The 11,719-nt window shown below is 36.8% G+C and overlaps 1 protein-coding gene across 1 annotated transcript in view; it reads left to right on the forward strand.

Moving 5' to 3' along the window:
- The window catches only part of CUL3 (cullin 3), a 55,157-nt gene extending 44,474 nt beyond the window's left edge, over positions 1–10,683 (forward strand). Inside the window, exons 11-16 of the mRNA XM_030954055.1 lie at positions 1,925–2,049; positions 2,417–2,513; positions 3,471–3,605; positions 8,504–8,690; positions 9,422–9,567; positions 10,204–10,683. Of these exons, the coding sequence (XP_030809915.1) occupies positions 1,925–2,049; positions 2,417–2,513; positions 3,471–3,605; positions 8,504–8,690; positions 9,422–9,567; positions 10,204–10,335 (822 nt within the window). The 3' untranslated portion in view covers positions 10,336–10,683. The remainder of the gene's footprint in view (positions 1–1,924; positions 2,050–2,416; positions 2,514–3,470; positions 3,606–8,503; positions 8,691–9,421; positions 9,568–10,203) is intronic.
- Positions 10,684–11,719: the final 1,036 nt, after the last annotated feature.

The raw sequence follows: 11,719 nt of genomic DNA on the forward strand, positions 1-11,719 counted from the left end.
GCTTGAAATATAAATTTCAATAAAAATTTGTTGGAGCATTCCCTTGTTTTGGTAGCATGGCAGGCTTGGACATGTAGGGGAAGAGGGGGTTGTACTTTAAGATTCATGTACTTCACGTGACAGTCTTAAAATAAGTGAGTTAATAAATGATATCTCTATCTTCTTTTTAACTATATACAGCTCAGAAGATGAATTTAAAATGTTAACAAATGTTCTGTTAGGCTTTATTTGAAACTTCATCTTTCTCTTGGCAAGACCAGCAGTTTATGTGATGGTTTCCTTGTGGTCAGCCTAATCATGGCCTTTTAATGACATTTCCAGAAGTACTATTTAGGAAATACAGGAAGATTTGGGGGATTTTGTTACTGTTAAATTGCTGGTGATGCTGTGTTTCATATGAAATAGCTTGTTCTGCTCCTTTTTAAACAGTTTCAGTACCTTGAATGTGTACAGTGCCTCCTAGAGGTGTCAGACATCTGCTTTTCTCACAATAATCCTACCTGCAAAGTTTCCTTCTGGATCCTCTATCCTGAGATACAGGCAGTGCCAAGGTCTGTGTAGATGATTGGTTTGCTCTCAGAAAGTGGAAAGCTCAGCACCAGGGAAAGTCCAGGTTTAGAGATTGAGAAATTTCTGTAACTGTGATCCTGGAACATGTCTTGGAGTTCTGTAAAGACTGGGTCACTTCAGGGTACTTTCCACTAGTTCATACCATTTTCATGCTGAAAAGACATCTTGTAAAATAAAGTGCTGCCAAAACTTTTCTGTGTTACCAGCTGCTTAGTGCTTATAATGTAGGATGGCAGACATTCTGAATTAGTGCTCTGTTCTGGTCTGGCAAAGACCAAAAAACATTTTGGGAAATTGTTGCCATCTCAGCTCAAATGTTTCAGTTCCAGATAAATATATTTTCTGTGTCTTTCTGTCTGCACTGATGGCCTTTTCCCACACTTTGTCTGGAGGAAGAAAACTGTTGAAGCTTGTTTAGGTTTGTCAGAAGTTTCCTGGGCACAAGCTGGTTGGTGCACACAGGCGTTCAGTACACACAATACAAAAACTCTTCTGTAGTGCATGGAAATGCTACTCTGCTATTGAATAGTGAAAGATTGAGTTCAGGTGGCAGTTTTTGACCTTCTAATAATGTGTTCTATTTCTGGGTAGTGGATTTATTTAAGTTGAATATTGTTTGCTTTGGGTTTTTTGCCCATAATGTGTGTTCTTTGAAGGTATTGGTTCTACCTCCTAAAGCTGAAAGTAGTCCATTTTAAGCTTAATAATGCTCAGCTTAGTTGGGATACCTAATTATGCATCACTGGTAGCCAGACCTTTATCATCTACCAACACATCTTTATAGATCAGCACTTGAGCTGGGGAATGTTTCCTCACCAGTGCTGAATATTCAGAGTCATGGCTGTCCTTAGGGAGAGAGTAGGTGGGCTGTGCAAAAGTGAGTCACTGTTGGCATTGCAGTCCAGAGATAAGCTCCCTGTGGTTCAATATTAGATAGGCAGTATCTCCTCCCTTCTTCCAGAGAATACATTTAGAAAGAGTTATTTTGAAACTGACACATTTCATGCAACCCAGCTTTACTGCATGTCATCAAAAAACCCATTTACAAAGATTTGTTGTACGTATCACAAGTTCTGTTTAGGATCACAGACACTTACTTCTTTATTAAGAATTCCTTTTGTTCAATTCTGTATGCTCTTAAATGCCAGAGGGGAATAATGTAGAGGATTTTTGCTGTGCCATCTACTCTGATAGTGATGAATCAATGTATTTGTCTGGTTTTGTAAAAAGAATGTTTGCAGATATGTCTGTTGTTTTGTAGCTAGGCAAAATTCTAAATATTTTACACTGATACAAAGTGGTGAAACATGGTCTTGTTTTAAAAAAGTCTATGTTTTCTTCCAACTACCCTTAGGTCTCACTAGGAGGTGTTGATCTCACAGTGCGTGTCCTCACAACAGGTTACTGGCCTACCCAGTCAGCCACACCAAAGTGCAACATCCCTCCAGCTCCCAGACATGCTTTTGAAATATTTAGAAGGTATGTATTACTACAGATTTTTAGGTAGAGGTTTAAGAAGAAACTTTCTAAACTTACCTGTACAGATTTTTTTTACCTGCACAGATGTTTTTTTAACAGCTTTACTTTTAAAGATGTGCTGGCAAACTTTTCTTTTTCAGCTTATGTGAAAATTAGAGAATGCAATACTTGCATTATGATGCTTGAGGTTTTGGGAGATTTTAAATAAAATTCTGACAAAAGTTAATGTTTTGAAAAACAAAAATGTTTTAAGAATGTCCTCAGTAGCTCCAAAAGGCTATGTAACTTTTTAAATTTATTTCCTCTCCAAGACAGAATATATATATTCTGTGAGCTATATATTGTTTTCATTTCAATTCTATTACAGATTTTATTTAGCCAAACACAGTGGGCGACAGCTGACACTCCAGCATCACATGGGTTCTGCAGATCTCAATGCCACTTTCTATGGGCCTGTTAAAAAGGTAGAGAATCAAGATTATATAAATATTGTATGTTAAAAGTAAGCAAATGCTTTTTTTTTTGTAACTTCAGAATTTTGTAAAATAAAAGCAAACCCATTGAGAATGTAAGAATAAGAAAAAGATGTCTTCCATCAGCCTTATGGTCTGATTCTTTCTGTACAGTAGTTTTGCTTTGACTTTTTTTCCCCTCTGAATTTAATTTGAATGTATCACTCAGCATCATCTTTTACTTGTAGAAAAGTAATAAATGTGATCTTGAAGGGACCTCAATCATTTGAGTGGTTTGGATTTTTTTGACTGTCAGTGAAAAGTGAAAGGAAACTTGTAACTTATTTTTTCTAAGCCAAGTTTAGCCTGCTTTTCATATGCAGAGTGAAATGTAGACAACATTTTTTCAAAAACAAGACTCTAGCAGAGTTTATAGAAGTACAATGCTTAATTTGTATGTGTACAAGAAAGGAATTTTATAGTGATTAGACCAGTACTAAAATGCTAAGCTAGAACTAGTAATGGCAACTTGCTTGGGGATGTAGGAGGCAATGAAAATTAAAAGCAAAATTCTTACAACAAAGTATTAATAACATGCATTTGTGAGGATGTTGAAATTGTGTTACTGTGGGATAAATATGTTGATAACTTTAAAGGTAAGCTTAAGAAACTTGAAGGGTGGATAAGTAATGGAACAGGGGCCTCAGAGGTGTGTCCATCCTTAGCAATGGTCAGTGTTTGATTGGTGGCTGTAGATGGCCTGGCCTGGGCTCTGCATGGAGCTCAGTCTCCCTGGCATTGTAAGGCAATTGCTGGAGGAGCATCCTGGCCATGCCCCCAGGTGTTTGCTTTTCTGTCACTTCTGTAGGCTGATCTAAAGAAATGTTTCACATGAAATTTTCATCTTACCAGGATTAAACATTTTTCAGTGAAGAATAATCTAACAGTAGTTTTGGAATTTTAAAATAGGAAGATGGCTCAGAAGTCGGTGTAGGAGGTGCCCAAGTGACTGGCTCAAACACACGGAAGCACATATTGCAAGTCTCCACTTTCCAGATGACAATATTAATGCTATTTAACAACAGAGAAAAATACACTTTTGAGGTAAGTGTATGGGTTTCTCACCTGATTCTAAATAAGTGGCTTGGGCACTTTCTTGTTCTCTTGAGTCAGGCATTTGAAGATCAGGTGCCTCTCATTTTATTTGAGTATGGATCAGGCCAAGCAGGTCATTAGTAGTGCACCTGGGAAGCAGTTCTGGGGGAGGAAATTATTTGGGAGCTGAAAGTTTCAGAAATGTTTTAGAATTGTGAGTGTGGTTGTTCTAGGCCATTGAGCTGTAGAAAAGCTGAAGTTGAAATGCAGCAGGTGGCTCCATTTCCTCATTTTGTCTTTGAGAAACTGGCTTTAGAGGCCAAAGGGTGGAGAAGGGTTTGTATCCTGGCTTCTTGGACACCTAAGTAAAATTGGCAGGCTGAACCAAACTGGAGGAGTCAAAGAACTTTCAGCCTTTCTCTGAGCTGATCAGCCAGAAAGGACAGTGAAAAAGGGTCTGGATAGATTCTTAACAAGGAGACCAGAGGGATGTTGCCAGGAAAGGTTGAAATGTCAGCTGAGAGATGATGATGATGAAGGCTTTAGGAGAGGAGGAGGATCATGTGCTTTGTTGTGTGAGCACTTTATTGTTAAGATAAATTGATAGTTTAGTTTTGGACATTATCTTCTGTTTGAGAGAGCACTGGCAGCCTTGAAAAGCAGTACGGGTGCAGTTTGAAACAGTTGATTCCCAGGTTTTCTCATCTGCTTTTGACTGTGCTATGCATAGTAATCATCTGCCTTTTTGTTTGGATTGTGTTTTCAGTTTATTTGGCATACTTCTAGCCTGTTAATAAAGAAAGTTTCTTTGAAATGGTCTCAGTAGTGATTAAGGAAGGCAGGATTTGATAAGGGGCTCTTAATAAACTACTGATAATTTAGAACGTTATTTTAGAACACAGAGTCCTGTGTGTTATGAAATCCATAGCAGGAGCATTACAGCTTTGAGTACTTTCCAGAATATTTGAGGATGTGAAGACAAGGAGGGGAACTTAACAGCTCTGGTTTTTTCTTGAAGCTGATTTTGAAATTGGACTGGTAGTTGCCTTTTTCCACCAAATTGCAAGCTTAATGAGTAGTAGAGCCTTACACATATATGAATAAGTAACACTTGGGAGGGCAGTGAAAAATACAGTTTTTAATACATGCTCTAAATTATACTTTATTTTACCAAGACCAGATGATAGAGAAATATGTCCATCTGCTTTTAGGCTGCATGTCTTGTTTATTTCTGGTTTGGGAGTGCTTAAGCTCTTGCTTTGTGTCCCACTTGAACAAAAACCTTACGGAGGCATATTTGTATTGTTTGGTTTCTTTGGTGAAGTGTGTGGGAGTTGTCTTTAACCCCAGCCAGGAAAGCTTATGAAAACTTCAGAGGAGAATGCATTTTCTCTTTGTTCATTGATTATTGGATACCCTCATGAACTGCTGAGTGCTGGGCAACCATTCCTTCTCTGTTGTGTCAGATGAGTGCTTTCAGTGCAGCAGAGCACGTGAGCTGACTTGTGTGTGCTGGTGTATCCTAAAGCTGTCTGATACACAAAGTGTTGCTGCAGATTCACAGCTCAACAGATTCATCTGAAGTTGCCTTCACAGCTGAACAGACTTTGCTATTTTATTTTGCATTCAGTGTGATTATTAATTGCAAACTTGATAAGATCCTCTTAATAATCCTAATAACCATTAGGCCACATGATTGAGGGAAAAATGGGATACTGATAATGCAAAAATTATCCGTAAAATACTATGGAAACTTAAAAGATCATTACATAGAAAAATTTCTTCCAAAAAATGTATCCATTTAATGTATTCCTGCACAGCAACATTTTGTTTGTATATGCAAAATAGCTATTGGCCATATAGGTGCAGGTTATTGCTTCTGAAGTGGAAGAGGAAGAATCTTCATGCAGGCCTTCAAAGATGCTAATTTTTTCTACAAATTTATTTTCTAATCAAGTCTTATACTCAACATATTTTTCAGTTTATTTACACTACAGCTCAGTATTTTAAAAGGTGAGATACTCACTTTTTGTAATGGCCTCAGAAATAAGTGTGGTTCTTTATGTTTAACAAACAAGAAATACAAATGTGACCATAGTAGAAGTTAAGTTGTGGAATAATTCCATAAAAATGAGAGATTAGAACTGTAAACTAGATTCCCTCTTTTGCTGTCTGCTCTGGAAAGCACATAAGTTGCAGTCTGTAAATAAAATTAAAAATACTTTTTATTATAAAAATGAAAAAATTCTTTTCCTTTATTTTTTTTCTGCACTTTTCCCTTCTAATAATCTACGTTCTTGTATAGAACTGACAGAGTTCCATACCTGGAATGATTTCTTTTGTAGCCCCCAGATAGAGCTCTCACTTGGTAGTATTTTAGCTCTGAGATTGTGTAACCAGTACTACTCCTGTGCACAAATCTAATGTGTTTTTTAAAATAAGGCATTTTTGGAGATGAGGAAGAAGTATACATTTCTCACTGTTACATCAAATATCTACATAAAAATATGTTCAGGAAAACATCATGCTACAGGCTGAGGGAAAGAGAGCACAGGAACATCTGTTATTCCCATTTACATTCATAGCTGCTTTTTTTTTTATTCAGCTTGAAATTTTTGGCTCCTTCTGAGGCAGCATATTGCAGTGCAATTCTTTGTGGTCCTTACTTTAATGGTGGGTTATAAATTCTAAAAGTGAAATAGTTCAAGTGTGTTCATGGCTCAGCTGCAGTGTGAAGTACAACAGCAAATAGTGGTTTATGTAAGGATGGGTAGCATGAAACCCCCTCAAATTCCCTTTTGCTCTTTGTTTCACTTTTGTTAAAAGCAGAGTATGTATATATGGCCTTGGAGAACTGATGTAGTTTTGAAAAGATTAATTTTAATTGTTGGTCAAAAATCAAAGTTTGGGAGCCTGCATGTCACTGGCATTACATCATTAATAAGCTGGGTTTGGTTTGTAGCCTTTAAGGTTTTTTATTATCCAAGCTCTAAAATTTTTCTCCTTCTCTTGGTTTGGTAAATTTTATGCTGATCAGTCCATTTCAGTAAGGTTTTTTTGTTGTGACCATGTAAAGGATTATAGCTGCTTGGGAGTTTTTTTTTAATACTACTTTGTACTGAATCTGAAAAAGAATGTGTGAAGGTGACAACTGTGTTTGAGATAAAGCAGCAAGGGAAGAAATAGTAACTTTCTATGAGCAACTTGGGAAGAAACAATTTGATACTAGGAAATAGTTAAAATATGTGGATATTCACAACTTCAAATGGTATAAGTATTTCTGAATGCATTATGCTAAGAATACTCTTAGGAACATTTTAGTATTTCCTAATCATCTATAAGCAGAAGGTACCAAAACCCCTGATTTTTAAAAATTTTTGACTGGGTGATTTTATTCTTTTTACCTCATTCCAGTTTACTTGACCTTATGTCAAAAACAGTTTTGTATGGCTTCACGTAAAGTCACCATTCTGTGTAGTGTTGGGTCAAGTTGAAAAATAATGTCTATTTTGTCTGAGCCTTGGCATCACAGAGAGCTGGTAGTGAGGTGCTGTGCATGAGGTGCAGTCTGATTCTTGATAGAAGTCTGAGTCAAAGCCACTACATCCAAATCATTTTTATTGTATGTTGTCAGTGGTGCTTGAAGACAGAAAAATGGCTGTTTTTTCTGGGTTGATTTAAGAAATAACTTGAGTATACTCAAGAAATAACATTATTCAATAGAATTTAGTTTGACTTTTCTGGTCAATCTTTAAAAAACTTTTAACAAGTTGTTTATAGTTCTTTACAGATCTTAGCATTTTGATCACTTGGAGTTGTTACTGCTGTTTTTAAGCTAAGGTCATCACATGGACTTGCGTGCCATGAGAATCAGGAATTTATGGGGACAGGTAAGGGCTTAATAATGCCCTTGGAACCAAAGTTGGGGAAGCTGAGAAAGGGATAGCTCTTGGGGACAGCTGCATGTCTGCAAGGGTTGTTTTTTCTCTTTAGCTTCTACAAGTCCCTTAAGAGTCTGAATAGGAATGTGAAATCAGAAGTGTCTGCAGTTTCCTCAGGCTAGAAATAGGAAGAAAAGAGATTAGAAGAAATGAACTTCTACTGAAGAGAACTCAGTAAACACATCAGGTCTGAGAGAGCAGCATAGCTGGCCTTCTCCTAGAGCATATTAAGGCATCATTCTGCATCCAGTGTAATTTATTTACTAGCTCATGACCACTGTTGACTTGCCTAACATCCATCTCTCAGCTGACTCTTGAGAGCACTGACAGAGGTACACCAGGTTATGTACATATTTTACAAAGTCTTCTTCCAAAATCATATATTTGCTGCACTATAATGGGCTCTTTTTGTATTTCACCTGGAGAAGTCCTAGCCAAAGGCATCTGGGCTGTAAATAAATTGTTGGAGCTATTCAGAAGGGAGGTATGATGATCTGGAGTATTTGTATGTGAAAGCAGACATTGTTTGCTCCATTTATAAAGATCTTCTTAACAGCGTGGCTGAACACAAAAGTCTTTGTGCAGCTCTTGGTCAGGAATGGTCATGAACATCATGGGTGTTTTCTATCACTGAGTTAGTCAGAAGATTTGGTTTCACCCTGTTCAACAAACCCTGGAAACAGTTAACAAATCCTTTCAGTCCTCTCAGAAATTGCAGGGAAATGGAACAGCTGGTTATTCATTCTTCTCCTTCAGCTCATGGTGACTGTTCATGTGGCAGAATTCACTGAGTGCTGACCCAGGTGGATCATTTTGCACAGTACCCACTGAGACCTTGCTGCTGAATGAGTTCTGACCTTTCCAGTGCCACAACTGTCACAGTATTACTTTAAGCAATCCCTGATGTTGTGTGCAACCCACAATACTTATGCCACAGCCATAAGCTAACAAAGTATTCTTCTTTAGGAAATTCAGCAAGAAACTGATATCCCTGAAAGAGAACTGGTTAGAGCCCTACAGTCCCTTGCGTGTGGCAAACCAACACAACGTGTCCTCACAAAAGAGCCCAAGTCAAAAGAAATAGAAAATGGTCATATATTCACAGTGAATGATCAGTTCACATCTAAACTACACAGAGTCAAGATTCAGACGGGTAAGTCAGCTTTATATTCTACTCTCTTGCAGTCTGCCTTAAAACTTCAAATTATCTTTTGCAGGATTGATGTCCATGGAGGTAAAAGGAGAATTTTTTTTTCTTGGTGATTAGTTGCATCAAAATGAACATTCAAATGCCAAGAACGGTGTGGAAGTCAGTTAAGCCTTTTACTTTACAAAATTTGTAATTATCTCTTACAGGAAATACTGAAAGAAAAATAGAATTCAAATTAAATAATAAAATGAAAAATATGCTACTGATTGATTCAGAAATAGGAAAATTGCCTCATAAGTTGCTGTACTGCAGTGAAATGAGTGATGTTTTTAGCCCATGATACAACAGCCATTTTCAAGTACCAGGTAGCTTATAATGGTTTTGGGCAGTGATTTGGGTTTAACAAATAAGGGAAGCTGAGTGTATAATAACCACTTCAGTAGCTTATAGAAGTGCTGGTGCTTGTGCCTGTAAGCAGATTTGAGTACTGTTCAAATTTTACCATAGTCATAATTAAATAACAGTTTGTTATCTTGTCAGTTGCTATCAAAATATGCCAGAAAGTGTTAGTATGTTCTTGTGGCTGCTTTTCATGTAAAAAAAAATCAACTTTGAAAATGTCAAAACTCAGGAAAATATAACTTGATGTCTAGATGAAATAAATAGTGAATCTATCACACAATGAAACACATTTTAATTTTGCTAACATAATTTACATTCTCTATTTTTTTAAGTTGCTGCCAAACAAGGAGAATCTGATCCAGAAAGGAAAGAAACAAGGCAGAAAGTAGATGATGACAGAAAACATGAGATAGAAGCTGCTATAGTTCGGATAATGAAATCTAGAAAGAAGATGCAACACAATGTGCTAGTAGCAGAGGTATGCTGGTACTGAGTTTTGCTTTTGCTGTTATCTCATTAAAGTTACACAGCTCTTACTAACATGATTCTGAAAGGCTTTTGAGAGATGCTGTATTTAACCCATCCTTTCTTTTCTCCATGCCTGTCTGAAGACACCTAAATCCTTACCCGTCACTTTAGGATGTACTCATGGGTGTATCTAATTTTCCTTCCTACTTTTAGTGCTGTTATGTTGTTAAATTGCTTGAAAAGCAAACCAGTACACTTTACATTATTTTTGCCTTTGATCTTGTTACTGACAGTTGGGTCCAGGTTAGAGAGATTTGAGCTCTTAGCAGAGAAGCAGTCCTACTGCTTTTCACTGCTAAGCTCACACACTCCAGGACATGACACATTTTGCACTCCTGAACCGCCTTAGAGCTGTGAAACTGGGAGCATTCTCAGGTTGTGACTTTGCCTCTGTGGAGCTTTGAATCATACCCCAACATGAGCAAGCAAGTGGAGGGACTGTCAGAAGTCTGCAAGCTGCTTTTTATGCTCTGTAGTTGTCACCATCTCTGTCTTAATACATTTTTCTGGTTGTTGTGTTCTGTTAGGGTACATCAAGATCTTCCTTGCGCTGTGATTTTATATTGTTGGGTTTATTTTGTTTTAGGTAACTCAGCAGCTGAAGGCTCGATTCTTACCAAGTCCAGTTGTTATTAAAAAACGTATTGAAGGACTTATTGAGAGAGAATATTTGGCACGAACACCTGAGGATCGCAAAGTATACACTTACGTAGCATAAAATGCGTTCAGAAAATTTGATTTATTCTTGGACTTATACTCTTCGCATGAACTGGGAAGTTCTTTTAAATCATTAATATTAAGACAACCATCTTCTCTATTAAATTACAGTACATGTTCTAGACCATTCAGATCAAGCCTTTTACTCCTTTTGAGAGTTTTTGACATGAATTAATTGAGCTTCAGGCTTTTCAACGTTATCCCTGTAGAGATCATCCTTACAATTCTTCGGGAAAATGTGAATGTGCCGCGTTTGTTTTCAATACTGTATGAAAACAGAGAAATAAAAATGACTTTAGAAAATACAGCTCATTTAAAAAAATAAATTTGTTGGAATTTCATTTCCCCAGATCTTCAGTGTTGATGTAAATGTGTTTCTGTAGTGTTGCTTAGCACTTCGCGCATTGTGTAAGTTGGGTTTAAAAGAAACCACAAGTGGTAAGGCAAAATTCCCACTTACCTTGCTCTGCTTCAAATGTTTTTTTTTAACTAGACATGTTTAATTTAATTACTTGCTAATTTTTTGAAGACCCAAGAAGACAACTTGAGCATGCTTCACTCTTCCAGCTGCACTCACTGTTCCAACAACATGAATCAGGAACTTCTGGGGGCTCAGAAAAGACCATAATAATTTTGGCTTTCCCTTCTGTAATTTGAGTTCTTCTAAATTAAACTCTATATTGATTAGGTTTTTTCTGGTTTCTTTATAGGAAAAAGGACAAGATTTCAGTGTATAAACTGTATAATAATTTTTGCTGTTGTACTCACTGCTGATGGTGGATTGTACAGGGCGATGTTTTTATTTCACTAAATGTAGACAAAATAAATTTAAAATAAATGGATTTAGTGTACACAAACAACTAATTCAAGTGTGTTAGAGTACAGGGTTGACAATCTTTGGAACTAAATACTGTCCCCTGGGGATGTACTGGGATTATATTTTGTTAATAAACATCATAGATGGAGCTGTAGCCCCAGGGCTTCCCATCATAAATGCATATTTCAGGAGATGAAAGTGAAGCCAGCGTGCACTATTTGTTTTTAAAAATGCATTTTAAACATGCAATAAAAAATTGTTACTGTAATGAAATTTTTAGTTCTTACCCTGAAACTTTTTTTCTTCTTGACAGTATGCTGCAAAAATAGATTAAAAATAGCAGTTTGGTGGCATCATTCTTCTCTCACAGTTAGAAATTTTTGAGTGTGCATTGTACTGCAGTTTTTATTAAACCGTATTTCTGACATTCCAATGCACAAATTCTGTGCTTTCCCAGCCATAACTATTTTTCTGCTTTAATTCAAAACAGTATTTTTTGTCTTGGTTCACATTACTTTCACCCATAGATCTTGAAAAATATACTTGGGATGGGCTTTCCAATATGAAG

This window comes from Camarhynchus parvulus, chromosome 9 (genome assembly GCF_901933205.1).
Source record: "Camarhynchus parvulus chromosome 9, STF_HiC, whole genome shotgun sequence".
Taxonomy (NCBI): domain Eukaryota; kingdom Metazoa; phylum Chordata; class Aves; order Passeriformes; family Thraupidae; genus Camarhynchus; species Camarhynchus parvulus.